The 16,322-nt window shown below is 40.0% G+C and overlaps 1 protein-coding gene across 1 annotated transcript in view; it reads right to left on the reverse strand.

Annotated features, from left to right (window-relative positions):
- The window catches only part of THSD7B (thrombospondin type 1 domain containing 7B), a 1,055,806-nt gene that overhangs the window by 487,886 nt on the left and 551,598 nt on the right, over window positions 1-16,322 (reverse strand). The window contains exons 8-10 of the mRNA XM_069574436.1: window positions 13,380-13,571; window positions 10,983-11,217; window positions 1,929-2,044 (exon numbers count right to left, since the gene is read on the reverse strand). Coding sequence (XP_069430537.1) covers window positions 1,929-2,044; window positions 10,983-11,217; window positions 13,380-13,571 — 543 coding nt within the window. The remainder of the gene's footprint in view (window positions 1-1,928; window positions 2,045-10,982; window positions 11,218-13,379; window positions 13,572-16,322) is intronic.

Consider the following 16,322-nt stretch of genomic DNA (forward strand, 5'->3'; position numbering starts at 1 on the left):
TACTAATAGAATGCATGCAATAGCAGTAGCTAAAGTAATCTCTGGCCACTGGGGCACAAAGACTCAACAAAACTAATATGCCTCCTTAAGTGTCAAGGGACCTTGACAGCTCAAACACCAATATCTGGCTGCCAGAAGGGTATTATTTTTAATTTAACCTTTTCCTTTCTTAAAGCCATTTAACAGAGGAATTATGCTAATCTCTTATGAGACAGAAACTAAAATAAACAGCTGCATTTCAATAAACCTCCATCTTCATATATTATTTTATCTTCCTGCATTTTTCCAAGACTTATCTTTAAAAGCTTGAATGTTATTCAGATACATTACTATTTAAACTTCAAAATCCATCCTCCTAGATGTTGCCTTTCAAATGGTTCAGAATAAAGATCACAGTTTTTCTGTCCCATTCTGTTTGTAAATAACATTCCCCTGGCTACTTCACAAACCCTGTTCATCCAGCTCAATTACTTTGAATTTTTATTTAGGAAAACAAGTTTTGGAGAGTTCCTAAAAGAGGTTGCTGTCTCTACCCCTCAAAAGGTCAGATAAATATCCCACTGTATTTTCCAAGTTCTTCTATATTCAATATGTTTAGTTCTGATTCTACCCATAAGCAACATTTACTGGATGCTACCCTGTTAACACTGTGACAGAAGATCATTACAAAGATGAAATGGTACAGTCAGAAAAACTTTATGTGGGTACTTCACCAGCGCAATATAAGACATTGATGATGATAACCTTCAAGAGCCGTCACTGCCCCCTTGCCAATCACTGAGAGGTGGTTTGAAGCGGCAGACAGATCTGTGTCAGTGCTTGCCATAACATCATGTCACTGCCGTGAAGACGTGTCAGTCAAAGAACAACCGGGGGATCCTAGATGCACAAGGCTGGACTTCTGAGGAAACATATTAATAAGCTCAGCATTTGTGGCAGGTTCTCTCTGTGCAGAATGACCTGCTTTCCTTTCCCTTCTTCCAGGAGGCTGATGCAGAGACACAGGAAGAGCCAGGCCCTGGGTGAGAGGATGCTATTGCCAAGACAAGGCCGGGGAGGTGTGGATGATACCCACTTTGCTTTGAGCACTAGTGTTGATGCTCTTCCATCCTTCCTTCTCCTGGGTGTGCCTTTTCTTACTCTGGTAACAGTGAGATCCATAGGTCCCAAGACAAGAGTATGAGACTATGGAAAAGGGATCAAGTTGTTAATTCCAGGTCTTAGGTCAAAACAGGGCCTTAGAACTAGGAGTTCTTGTATTTCCACAGGAACTAGCTCATCAGGGAACTGAAACAGGTGTGGGGGAGAAGACCCATTCTAAGAAAGGCAGTCATTTTACAAAAATGCTCCTCTGTGTTTGTCAGGACTTAGCTATTAAATATCCTGGATCATAGCATTCCAAATATATCCACATGTATAAAGCATCACCATTAAGAGTAAAAAAATACAAATCATATATTTCTGACTTCTGCACCTGTTCAATACTTTTTCATGTATTGGCCCCTCTTCTTCCATAGGCTTATATTTATCAGTGATGTATGCATAGTGCTTAAGGCCCTGCATTCTAATGAAGATGCCTGGAGTCAGGCTTAAGCACACAGGATCCACAAATAAATTGTGATGGTATTCATGCCACATTTAAATGGCTGTTCAAAATACAACAACAGTGTTAACAAAAGACAAGAACTCCTACAGCACACAGCTGTAAAATCATGGCATAGAAGAACCAAATATATTTTCCCTGCCAATCATAATGGTTCTAGAAAGCTAAGACTTCATTTACAAATTTTACAAACTTCATTGCCTGGGTTATATGCAAAAGGAAAAGAAGGGAGCCCTTGCTCCCCCATCTCTCACTGACTCAGTAATGGAGGAGGCAATCAAGTGGTCAGGAAGCAGAGAGCAGTAAGGAAACAGCATCCACCTACCTGGCTGGCACAGCCTTGGGCAGGGAGTCCACTCACTGAAAGCAGTCACGAGACAGTCTTTTTTGCACGGGAGCAGACAAGCGCGGACGGTTTCTGGCCGAGTAGATTCTGGACATCTGCCAACATGAAAGACTTGGTCAATGACTCCTGGAGAAAGTAAGCAGTTTGACACAGAACCATAGGATTTCAGAACTCAAAACACTGTTTGAGTTCTGTTTGAGACCCTGTTGTTCCTTTTACAGACATGAGGAGAAAGATCCAGAAGTAGAAGCTACTTGCCCAAGGACTCAGAGCAGGAGGCAGAGCATAAGACATACTTCATTTCTCTTGACCTAGAGACTAAAGCATCAGAAAGGGAGGGGGGTAAGGATATATACTTGGTGATTGGTAGCCATAATGCTATCTCTACAATGGAGGTAGGTAAGGAAGTAATCAGGACTTTCCAGGTGGTACTAGTGGTAAAGAACTCGCCTGTCAGCGCAGGAGACATAAGAGATACGGGTTCAATCCCTTGGTTGGAAAGGTTCCCTGGAGGGGAGGGCATGGCACCCCACTCCAGAATTCTTGCCTGGAAAATTCCATGGACAAATGTTCATGGGATTGCAAAGAGATGGGCATGACTGAAGCAATTTAGCACGAGAAAGTAATAAAGTGGTTGCCAAGAGCAGGACAGGAGGCAGGAAGGGGATGGATGAGAGCAGGGTTGAGTGCAAGGCCATTCATCACTGTATATTATATGTCTCCTGTATTTTGTTATAATTTATGAACCATGTGAACGCTTATCCAGTCAAAGACGGAGAAAGGAAGAAATGAAATACAAAAATCATTAAAAAGGGGTTGTATTTGGGATGTGAGATGCTAAATGGAGGAAAGTAGGCCAATTTTCACCATCAGTCCTTTTTTTATTATACTTGTATAATAATATAGAGAAGTATATAATACTTGAAAACAAATTAAAATGAGAATGTATATACTCACAGAAAAGGAACTGTTCAACAAAGTAATTATTAGTGGCCTTATTACTAATCACCCTTAATATACACACATAAAAACTGTCTATCAACTAGGTCAGTTCAATGAACATAACAATAGAAAGAAAAACCAGTGTCATTAGAGCATAGAGTATTATTTAAACAAGCTATTCTGGTAAGGAAAACTGATGTCAGGCTTTAGTAGAACTAGCAAAAAGCACTGAACTCATTCCCAAGTTCCTTATTCATCCCTTGCAAGCTACTAAAATTAAATTGAACTGCTATTTACTTCATCTCCCCTCCAATCTCTCTGGTATCTGTCTGGAAAGGAAAGTGCAACTTGAAACATGTCAGTTTCCTGTGTTCCCAGTGGGGCAGCAGGGGTTGAGGGTACAGGGAACCCAGCCAGGACATGCTCCGACATCACAAACAGCTCAGAAATGCTTGTGGTGCTGGCTTGGCTTCAGGCTTTCTGGAGAGGGTGGTTTATTCCACAGGGACTTTGTTCATTTCAATTAGAAGTAGGTTTTAATCTCCTTTTCAACTTTTAAATATACCTTTACTGAGGTATATTGTTATGTTCTTTTTTATGTGTGCGTGTATGTGTGTGCTCACTCATGTCCAGTTCTTTGCAACCCCATGGACTATAGCCTGCTAGGCTCCTCTGTCCATGGGATTTCCCAGGCAGGAATACTGGAGTGGACTGCCACTTCCTTCTCCAGGGGATTTTCCCAACAGAAAATCCCCTGAACTGGCATCTCCTGCATCTCCTGCATTGGCGGGCAGATTCTTTACCTCTGTGTATATCTGATACGGAAAGGACTGCACCCATTTAATTTGAGGAGTTTGAATATATGTGAACCCCTGTGTTACCGTGTCCATAAGCAAGGTGATAGAACTATCCCACACCTCCCAAAGTGTCCTTGTGTCCCTTGGTTCTGGTTTTTATTTTTGTGTAAGGGGGGTGTTAATCTCTTTTGGGAAACTGATATGGCCTACTTTTAAATTTCTGATTTATTAGCATCACTCACAATATATACTCAGTGGGCATAATTCTTCATATCATGGTCCCCTTTATCAGTGTTCTTCATCTAAATCCATGAGACCAACACTATCAACCCTCAGGGACAAAGCTCAAACTCAGGTTATCTTGCTTTTATAGAGGCCATGAACTAAGGGCTTTCCTGAAGTGTGATTTCTGGTCTGATAAGAGCCAAATATTCTCTTGCTAGTGAAACCTTTTGTTTTTTCTGCCAATAAGGTTGATTTAGAAGACATCAATTTCCTTTCCTTTCTATTTACATGATGTTTACCTCTCCCAGGATCACATTTTCAATTTCCATAAATTTTATCTGAATTATTGAGAATACTCTCCTTGACCATTAGCAACTTATGTGCTAAGTTGCTAGCACATAAGTTCCTAAGTTCCACATAGCTCCTAAGAAACATAATGTTTATTTTATTTATCATTTACTGACACTGACTAAAAGAAGATTTTTGGTATCTGTTGCACTGCTGGCTTTCTGTGTGTGTGTGTGTGTGCACGCACGTTATATACATACTAATTTTTACTGCCTTCACGGTAGAAATTTCACCTCATATCATTTCTTTAAAAATGCCAGGTCTTAATGTTGTGTAAATATTTAGTAATACTAACTGAATGATTGAAAAGCATTCTATGCTATTGGAGCCTGAAGACAAATCCCTGGGGAAATAAAGCAAATTTATCCAGTCATTTCCAAAACAAGATTGAAACCTTAAAAACTAGGATAACATATGGATTCACATTTTAGCTAGTAAACACAGTATGGATTCTTGCCTTTTGTCATAATTTATACTTTTTACTGTTATAGAACACTCTGATCCTAGATTGGCAATACTCTTGCTAAAAGGGTGAATGCATTTCCTTTCAACACATATATTTTTCCAGAACTTGCACTGGAGTATTCCACAATTGCCTCCTGGTTGCCCTAGAGGCTTCCGTTCCTGTGCCAAAATGCATCAAACTTATCTGCAGGGGTCTGCCATTTCTGTTATGTGCCCATAATCATGAGGTAAACACAGTCATTCAATCCCAGGACTGAGGGGACATCCCAACCTGCCAACTTTGTAAACATTCATGTGTTAATGGAACTCCCCATCACTATGTCTCACCAAATGCCCAGCGTTTTTTCAGAAAGTGCCTTACATGACCTTTGGAAGGTTCTGAGTTGTGTGATTTTAATCTTTATTATCTTTTCACACCTTGCAACTGGGAAAAAAAGAAAAAGAGTAGTGAAACAAAGCCACATATCCCAATAAGCTCTCAAGCTTTCATTCCTGTTTGAGTTGCATCCTAGCTAGTCCCCATTTTCTGATGTGATCAGTTCTATTACTCATACAATGGTAACATTCTTACCTCTGTAAGTACGAGGAAACCAGAACCCCAATCCTGAGAAGTAAAGAACCGCAAGGATTTCAGTGCACCCCAGTACAATGGGTTTAGAGTATCAAACACATCTTGTTAAGCCCATCCAGTCTATGGAGACACATTTCTCTTTTTTGACTCCGAAGGCCACTCTTTCTTTAGGATATTTTATTTTCCTATTGCCATTATCCTCACCCAAAGGATTTAACAAATGGCAGGGAATTTTTTTTTCTCGACAACAGCTTTCACATAAAAAAGAGCAAAAGCATACTTTTTGAAAGGGCAAAGCAAAGGATACTTTCTCTTGCTGATAATCTCACTACGTGCTTCACTGGACACTAGGTATTATTTTCTTAGCTCAATTAATCTCATTAACCTCAAGAATTTTAATTAACTTTACTTAAGTGAATGCAGCCTCCTCTTATTTAGCAGGATCGTTTGGAGACATACAGTAAGAATTAAAACTAGGCTGTTAAGTCTCTAGCCTCATTAAAAGTGCAAAAAGTAATTAGCAATGTCCTTATGTGTGGGCTTGTATGTGTGTGTGTGTTAGGGAAAACATCTGTGCAATTCATTTTTCTCTGTTGCAAAACCAAGTTAACATGATAGGTTATTCACTGTAATAATATTTTAGTCTTATGAAAATTATCAAACAAATCTGTATGTATTTGTGTATTATGTTTTAAACTATAACCTTTTGACTCTGTGGTTTTTCTGGTCACAAAATATCATTCAGTTAATATTTGTATAAGCTGATGAGCTCAGAAACTTTTATAAAAAAAACTATCATCCAATGTAATCATAATGCTAGATAAGGAAGCAGAGGGCTATTTGAACATATAATCCAACCTTTCATGTCTAAATAGGTTTAATAATGTATTTGGTAGTTGTCAGTCTCAATTATAATGCTCCTTTGCTAAGAAAAAAATAAACTACATTCATATCAACTGTAGATATTTCTTATTTTGGTCCAGAGGTGAAAAGTTTTATGGAAGGGAGATCAGGCTTCAGGAATGCTAATTTTTCTCATCATTCTAAAGAATATCAGTTTGTTGCATTTCACATAGCATTTATTCCTATATCTAAGCTATGTTTATTTTTATTTGTATATTCAAGCTAATAATTCTGGCATCTTTTTTTAAGCAGTTGAAAAATCTGCATTATGAAAATGAACATTATCAGGGCTGCAATCCTTCTCAAGATAAAAGTAGTTCTCTTGTTTGCATAATATCTTTGTAAACCTTTCAGGATTTTACTATAACTCCAAGAATTAGATTATCACCTGAATGAAGTGATATGCAAACATTATTGTTCATGTTTGCCTATATCTCCCATTGACTCTATTGGTCCACATGGTGTTATGGATACCAGGTAAGTTAAAACATACAAGTGATATAATTTGATGTTCTAAAAATATCACAAGCAACCCAGAGTTATATGCTAAAGCAGAATTAGCATTTATGAGTTAATAAGAGCAGAAGGTCATTCATGCATTCTGTTTATTACTTCTCATGGCAGTCCCCTTTGCCAAACTTTATCATGGTAGATAAAATATTTCTTCTTGAAGCAAAAGATAAACATCAGCTTCTCAAACTTCTGCAGCTCATATCCATCCCCTGTCATATCTTTTTAGTTTCCTACACACAGGTCTAATTATTTCATGAATTCTAAAAGTGTTTATGGACAATAATGACATGCCAGTCATGGTTCTAAAATCTGCAGTGGCAACAAGGAAGATCATCCAGCCCAAGCTACATCCAGCCTTTGGAAGCCACATTTAGGAGGGGAAAGAGAGGACGTCTTTTGGATTGTGCTTCAAGTCAAATTTATCTTCCCTTCCATTTTCATAGCCATCTGCTCATTTGATGCTCCAACACCAGCAGTATCTGGCCAATCTGTCCTATTTTTGCCATTAGCAGTTTATTCCCTTTAACTGAGCTTCTATGACTTTCCTTACACACAGCTCAAGTAGTTTCCATGACACTGTGGATAAGGCCCAGAGCTTATCATCATGGTACCCTGAGATGAAGTTAATCAGGTTTAAGTTGTCCATGCCAGCAACACAAACTGGATTGAATTAGGCAGAAGAGCAAATGTAGTTGCCTATGTTGCCAGGAAAAGCAGGAGGGCACTTAAGTGAGAAGGGACCAGAACTTGATATTTGTTCTGTTCCAGTTTCTGTCTCTAAAGGTTTACTCTTGCTTCCTGCTTCTTCCACCAGGCATGACCAGGGCATGGCAACTCTCCACTCAAATACTTAGAGCATCCTGAACGGAAAGAAGAGAGAGTTCATTTTCTCAACTTAAAAATTTTGGAGGAATTTGTGACACTAGACCAAGGCTTGGGCCAACCCATCCTGGTTACCCACCACTACTGTGGTTGGGATAGGGTCTTTAAGCATGGCCACTTGCAAATCTCTATGGACAGGCCAGTCACCCAGTCTCTGTATATTACTAGGTCACTTACTTTTTCTTTTCCATGAGCCTTCCTGCATGTACTTAAAGAAGAGCTATGTTTTCTTATTCGGTCTAGAGGAGAAACCGCCACAGCTCAGTTCTCCAGTCAATTACTATTTTTTCCTCCATTACTTGCAGTTATTCCTGAGCCTTTTCTTATCCTAGCCCCCATCTTCAAATTCTCCTACAGTTTTTTTTTTTAAATTTACATTTCTATGTGCAGAACAGAGTGGCCTTGAGATTGTAAACCTACTGGAGGGCATGAAGTAGTCTATTCAAAATGGATGTATGGATTTATGGCTTGCCTCAGACAAGGCCAGTTCAGTTCAGTTCAGTTCATTTCAGTCACTCAGTCGTGTCCAACTCTTTGCGACCCGATGAATTGCAGCACGCCAGGCCTCCCTGTTCATCACCATCTCCCGGAGTTCACTCAGACTCACGTACATCGAGTCAGTGATGCCATCCAGCCATCTCTGTCGTCCCCTTCTCCTTCTGACCCCAATCTCTCCCAGCATCAGAGTCTTTTCCAATGAGTCAACTCTTCGCATGAGGTGGCCAAAGTACTGGAGTTTCAGCTTTAGCATCATTCCTTCCAAAGATATCCCAGAGCTGATCTCCTTCAGAATGGACTGGTTGAATCTCCTTGCAGTCTAAGGGACTCTCAAGAGTCTTCTCCAACACCACAGTTCAAAAGCATCAATTCTTCAGTGCTCAGCATTCTACACAGTTCAACTCTCACATCCATACATGACTACTGGAAAAACCATAGCCTTGACTAGGCGGACTTTAGTCGGCAAAGTAATGTTTACTTTTGAATATACTATCTAGGTTGGTCATAACTTTTCTTTACAAAGAGTAAGCGTCTTTTAATTTCATGGCTGCAGTCACCATCTGCAGTGATTTTGGAGCCCAAAAAAATAAAGTCTGACACTGTTTCCACTGTTTCCCCATCTATTTCCCATGAAGTGATGGGACCAGATGCCATGATCTTCGTTTTCTGAATGTTGAGCTTTAAGCCAACTATTTCACTCTCCTCTTTCACTTTCATCAAGAGGCTTTTTAGCTCCTCTTCACTTTCTGCCATAAGGGTGGTGTCATCTGCATATCTGAGTTATTGATATTTCTCCTGGCAATCTTGATTCCAGCTTGTGTTTCTTCCAGTCCAGCGTTTCTCATGATGTACTCTGCATAGAAGTTAAATAAGCAGGGTGACAATATACAGCCTTGACGTACTCCTTCTCCTATTTGGAACCAGTCTGTTGTTCCATGTCCAGTTCTAACTGTTGCTTCCTGACCTGCATACAGGTTTCTCAAGAGGCAGGTCAGGTGGTCTGGTATTCCCATCTCTTTCAGAATTTTCCACAGTTTCTTGTGATCCACACAGTCAAAGGCTTTGGCATAGTCAATAAAGCAGAAATAGATGTTTTTCTGGAACTCTTCTTGCTTTTTCCATGATTCAGCAGATGTTGGCAATTTGATCTCTGGCTCCTCTGCCTTTTCTAAAACCAGCTTGAACATCAGGAAGTTCACGGTTCACGTATTGCTGAAGCCTGGCTTGGAGAATTTTGAGCATTACTTTACTAGCATGTGAGATGCGTGCAATTGTGTGGTAGTTTGAGCATTCTTTGGCATTGCCTTTCTTTGGCATTGGAATGAAAACTGCCCCTTTCCAGTCCTGTGGCCACTGCTGAGTTTTCCAAATTTGCTGGCATATTGAGTGCAGCACTTTCTGGCATATTGAGTGCAGCACTTTCACAGCATCATCTTTCAGGATTTGAAAGAGTTCAACTGGAATTCCATCACCTCCACTAGCTTTGTTCATAGTGATGCTTCCTAAGGCCCAGTTGACTTCACTTTCCAAGATGTCTGGCTCTAGATTAGTGATCACATCATCATGATTATCTGGGTCATGAAGATCTTTTTTGTACAGTTCTTCTGTGTATTCTTGCCACCTCCTCTTAATATCTTCTGCTTCTGTTAGGTCCATACCATTTCTGTCCTTTATCGAGCCCATCTTTGCATGAAATGTTCCCTTGGTATCTCTAATTTTCATTATAGGGGACTGGAATGCAAAAGTAGGAAGTCAAGAAACACCTGGAGTAACAGGCAAATTTGGCCTTGGAATGCAGAATGAAGCAGGGCAAAGACTAATAGAGTTTTGCCAAGAAAATGCACTGGTCATAGCAAACACCCTCTTCCAACAACACAAGAGGAGACTTTACACATGGACATCACCAGATGGTCAACACCGAAATCAGATTGGTTATATTCTATGCAGCCAAAGATGGAGAAGCTCTATACAGTCAACAAAAACAAGACCAGGAGTTGACTGTGGCTCAGATCATGAACTCCTTATTGCCAAATTCAGACTTAAATTGAAGAAAGTAGGGAAAACCACTAGACCATTCAGGTATGACCTAAATCAAATCCCTTATGATTATACAGTGGAAGTGAGAAATAGATTTAAGGGCCTAGATCTGATAGATAGAGTACCTGATGAATTATGGAATGAAGTTCGTGACACTGTACAGGAGACAGGGATCAAGACCATCCCCATGGAAAAGAAATGCAAACAAAAAAAAATGGCTGTCTGGGGAGGCCTTACAAATAGCTGTGAAAAGAAGAGAGGCGAAAAGCAAAGGAGAAAAGGAAAGATAAGCATCTGAATGCAGAGTTCCAGAGAATAGCAATAAGAGATAAAAAAGCCTTCTTCAGTGATCAATGCAAAGAAATATAGGAAAATAACAGAATGGGAAAGACTAGAGATCTCTTCAAAAAAATTAGAGATACCAAGGGAACATTTCATGCAAAGATGGGCTCGATAAAGGACAGAAATGGTATGGACCTAACAGACAAGGCCAATGGGATCTAAAGAAGAGTATAACACAGCCCCATATTTCAAAGTACATAATCTACCTTGTTGTGGACCTAGTCATCATGTGATTGGAAAAGAATCAGAAATATTGATATCGACCATAGAAAAGTTGATTATTCAAACAGATTCAAATTTGTAGGCATTATATTTACTCTTACCCTTCAATGAATGCATATATTAGAACTTAGAAAAGTGTCTACCTTTGGACAAGACTCCAACAAAACAAAACAAAAACCTCTTACTCTAGTACAAACTGGGACATATTCATTGCTCAAAAATGCATCTGACTAAAAGCACTCAACTATGCAATCATCCTATGTACTTTCAATAAACTATTGATCGTACCTTTTTGTCATCACTTGTCCCACGTGACTCTTGACACAGAAGACTCTCCGTGTCTGAATGCCCACACCGCATGTAGCTTCTCCATTCCAGCCAATGGTTGCATTAAGGGCAGTTACTAAGGTGTCTTCAGAACAGGGGCCCCAAGGCGATGTCTCCCAGTAGAGCTGCATGCATGAATGGTCATTGCATGAGCGATATTCTTGGAGGGCCTGACTAGGAGGGCATGGTTTCCCACCTACAAATATCAAAAGAAAAAAGAATGCATAGTTGTTGCTGTTATTAGCATATTGCTGCTGTTATTCCTGTCATTATTGTTGTTTTTCCCATTTTAATGTTCTAGAAAGATGGCCTTTTGGTACAATCTTCCCTGAGCCACTGTACAATGTTTCTGATTCTACGGTCATGGTTCTTCTGTCATGAGTAACAACCTGAGGACAATATACTGCACCTTTCTCTCCTCAGTAACAGGCAGCAGTATGTAAAAAAAAAAAAAAAATCAGTTCACCTGGACATACCTCTCCTCCAGCAACAAAATACAAAGAAACTGTATGGGATAAAAATAACACTGTGCACTCCCACTTGGGACAAATTCGGAACACAAGGTACAAAGAGATTAAAAAATCCAACTATCACTTTTGAAGAGCCTGGAGCAAAAGCAGGTTACTGTACATGCCTTCTGCCCACAACATTAATGGGTGAGCAAAGCAACTAAACTACCCCTCCAGCCACGACCCCTGGACACACCCTTACTATCACCCCCACATACGTGAGCAAGTTAGGGAACCTGTTCCTGTTTGTTCCCACTACCCCTTGGTGCAGTAGAGGCCTTGAAAAAGCCTTGCTTGAAAAAGATCAATCGATTCTACTGCTCACCTCTGTGTCATGTATCTCTGAGATAAATCCCAAAGATACCTGCTTTTATTTTAATATTATTATGCCAACATAAATTAGCCAGTTAGATATAATAGACCATGACCTTGAAGTGGTATTGTTCAAACACAAATACTCACACACATTACTGGCATATGGGCTCTCTTTCCTAAGACAGCATGATTTTTCTCAAAGAACCACTTTAAGACAACCATCCTCCCTCAAGCAGTGCATTTTACTGCAATTTGAGAAATCCAGAAATCTCTCTTCAAGTTTGGCAGGAGAGAGCTCACCCTTAAACTCTGAAATAATATCTGACAATGTGTTATCCACTGGCAGGGAGACCAGACGATTGTGTGTTCCTACACTCCTGGGTGAGTCAGACAATCACATTTCATTACTATCTTTTCTTTCACAATTTTATATCTATGTAAAAAATAGTATTTCTGTAAAGCATTGATGTTTTCCCCTGACTCTCCCACAGCATAATGATTTATTCAGTGGGCCAAATACTAGGGAAGATTTGTGACCTTGATTTTGTTATTCTTGTTATTTCCCCCCCATTAAACACTATTGACTTTTTTCTCCTTCCATAAAAATAACAGACAAAAGGAGGAAGCCACTGCACTTTGAGAACATGAAAATCTTCATTCCTCTTGAACCTGGTCCCATTTCCTATGATCACAGAACAGAATCTTATCTTAAAGGGAGTTGCTCAAAGCAAGTGGCCATATAGCTCTGTTGTCCTCACTGAGCTGTTGGCAGAGAGCCAAGGGAGAGCCTAAAAGAAATGAAGTGGCAGGTGTGTCTGGGGACGGAGACCATTGCTCTAAGTGATAGAAACAGCTGCTCCTCCAATTTGTCCTCAAGTCACCCGTTTACATCCCCATAGCACGTTAGCTTCTTCAACGCCATTTCACAGCCTTCATCTTTTTCCCTCTCACAATGTGCCAGCCTGACAGCAGGAAACGAGGACATGCAGATCAGGTACTGTGCCAGTGTTAGTGGTGGCTCCAGGTCAAGAAGCCACATCTCTGGATTCCTAATTTTGAACTCATTTTACCAGGCACATTCCAATTATGTTCCCAACTGCATGAGCTATCAGAAGCTGGATGCTTACCAACAAAGTCTTGTCCTCTTCCCTAAAAATGTATAACAACTAACACCTATCTGCCTGCCATGACCTGTATGTGCGTGAGTACTATGATACATGCGTGTGTGCTCACTCAGTTGTGTCCGACTCTTCGAGAACCCTGGATTGTAACCCACCAGAATCCTCTTTCCATGGAATTTCCCAGGCAAGAATACTGGAATGGGTTGCCATTTCCAACTCCAGGGGATCTTCTAGACCCAGGGATCAAACCCACGTCTCTTGCATTTTCTGCATTGGCAGGCGGATTCTTTACTAAAACAAGTCATGTCAATTATGGGAACCCAACATAGATTAACTAGGGGATTAGAGAGAAATGCTTGGGAAGCAAACTGTTTACCAAGATTTAGGGACTAGAAACCTTCCCTATTACTCACCTTCTCCAGCCAATGCCAGGATAGTCCTTGACCTGGTCTGCTTCCCATCTGAGTTTTTATTTGAACAAGACTGAGAGCAAGATGACCACTCTGTCCACTCGCTCACCACACAATCCATCCGGCAGGGAATTTCACATGCCATCTGTTCAGGAGGTGGAGATGATGGGCAGAGACTCCCTGATACATCTTCTCCTGTAATCAACCAGATCAAGACAGATGCTGATGAACGTAAAACTGAGGCCAATCCAGGAACACTTAGATTCATCTCTTCCTCTATTACTTCAGCTTAGCTTAGAAGACTCCACCTTGTGTCTAAACAAATAATGTTTTGTTGTTGTTGCTGTTGTTCAGCTGTTCACAATATTTATGCCAAGAAAAACTTTTAGGAGATAATTTGGCATTGAGAAAGGCAGATACAGTAGGAAAATTGCCTTTTGTCATCCTTCCCAGGGGCAAGTGGGCTTCTTCCAGGAACAATTTAGCCTAGATGGCTGGGGACAAGACTGACGTGCTATTGACAACCACATGTAACAAGTACATGCATTTCTGCAAAACTGGAGCTAGAAGCATCTGCTGACCTGAAAAACTACAATTTATGCTGAGCCATCTATTGTGCCCCCTTCCCAAGTTATCAATCTAATTTTCTGTTGGGTGTTCTCATCTCCAAATGCATGTGTGGGTGCTTAGTTACTCAGTTATCTCCAACTCTTTGCAACCCCATGGACTGTAGCCCACCAGGCTCCTCTGTCTATGGAATTTTCCAGACAAGGATACTGGAATGAGTTGTTATTTTCTAATCCAAGGGATCTTCCCAACATAGGGATCAAACCTGTGTCTCCTGTACCTCTTGCATTGGCAGGTGGATTCTTTACCACTGTGCCACCAGGGAAGCCCCATCTCTAAATGTGCAGTCTTAGTGAAGATTATTACACAATGATTCATTTATTCTATTTATGCATAGTGGTAAATAAGCCAAAACCACAGTGGAAATGAACCTGTGGCTAAAATTATACACTATGTTGAAACAAATGGTGAAAGCAAGCCCCCAGTTTTCCCAAATCTATTCCCCTTTCGATGAACTACTCAAACCAAAACACACACACACACACACACTAATGGGGAATGAAGTTTTACAATTAACAGACACAGCCAAGGGGATCATTTCTAAGTTGCTATTTTATATCACAAATGATCATAATGAATTTTTTTTCTAAACTCTTTTGCAGGTTATTTATCCACTATTTTTAGAATTCAAATATTCCTCTTTATAGATAAGAATTCCACTCTTACTATCCCCTCATTCACAGTCACCTCATAAATACAGAAGACATGAACAACAGTAAAAACATTTATGGTTTGAAGCAACAACATGAAATGTGGAATGGCAGCTCTAGGAGACTGGCAGTTTCCTCTTTGTGACTTTATGCCCATGAAATTCTCCTGTCATAATCTGACACAAAAAGTAACTGTGAAAAGGGACTAACATCTATGCAGCATCTCCCTTGTGCAAGGCACTATCCTCATAAGATGCTCCTAGAGACAGGTGTGACCCATCATGTTTTGTAGATGAGGAGTCAGTGGCTCTGGAAGAAAACTTCCAGTGGCTCTAGAAGGAAACTCAGGGTCACAAAACTTGCTTACAGGCCTGAGTAGGGAAGCAAATGAAAACTTTCTGATTCCCAAAATTCTGGTTTCTCCATTAACCATATTACACCTAATTCCAAGAGATGGATAATTCTTTTTAAAGGAAGTACAGGTTGGCCAAAAAGTTCATTCAGTTTTATTACACCCAGTCTTACAGAAAACCTGTAATCAAATAAATAAAACAAGCTGTCAGTGAGCAAGACTCCCTGGAGGAGAAGCTAATGCCCTCCAAAGATTTGCATTCATATTTGTAAATGAGGCCAGGCTCACTGCCCTTGAGGTACAAATAAAACTTTTCAAGCATATTATAGGAAGTAATAGAGATTCTAGCAGATAATCACGCTGAAAGAGCAGTTCAAATCACTCTCTTTTCAGTCTCAATCTATTTTCTTGTTGAATCCACACTGTATACTACATGTAAACACAGACACACAGACACACACACAGACACACACAGACACACAGACACACACACACACACCCCCCGCAATATAACTTAGGGGGAGGGCTTCCCCAAGTACAGAAGTAGGCAGGTCAAACAAAACATACCAGCTACATCTACCCGAAATTCAATTTCCACATTTGTGGATATTATGAACATAACTTCTACACAAAAACATTTCAAAGCAGTGTCTTACAAAGAACATTTTGAGGAATAAGATATTTGAAGGTTCTTATTTTAAAAGGGAGGGTGGAGCTGAGAAGTGCTAGATTAAAATAGTAAAACCGGTCTCATTACTGGAGGGTAGTGAGTGTTAAAAATGCCAATTATCACATAAACTCCCTTTGATGCAAATAGCATGCAGTATTTTTCAGTCTTATTTGACTAATGGTTTTCCTTTTGGGGGGGCATTGCTCCCAGAAATTTTATTTTTATCAATATGCTTTGAGAAAAATCCTGCCTTCAAGAGTTATAAAATTATCAACTACTATTTGATGAGCATGTATTATATCCAACGATTAATAGAATAAATATAAATGAAGATACTGTGATTTATCCCCTCAGAGATCATGATTAATAACAGAGATGAGCTATAAATACAAAAAGATAAAACCTAGTCCAAAAGTAAATGTCAAGAACTGTGTGTTTCAAATAGAGAACCCTGTAGTGATTTAGGGAAGAGAAAGCTCTCTGGGCACCTAATCTGAGAGTAGAAGGCTCTCAATAAGGAGAAAGAGACCAGGAACTGGTGGCAACCAGGGAGGGCATATCAGTCAATACAAGTGTCAACAAAGGTATAGTGATAGGGAAATACAGGCTATGTGGAAGGCAGTTAAACCTGAGGGTCCACGGGGAAA

This window comes from Ovis canadensis, chromosome 2, assembly GCF_042477335.2.
Source record: "Ovis canadensis isolate MfBH-ARS-UI-01 breed Bighorn chromosome 2, ARS-UI_OviCan_v2, whole genome shotgun sequence".
NCBI lineage: Eukaryota > Metazoa > Chordata > Mammalia > Artiodactyla > Bovidae > Ovis > Ovis canadensis.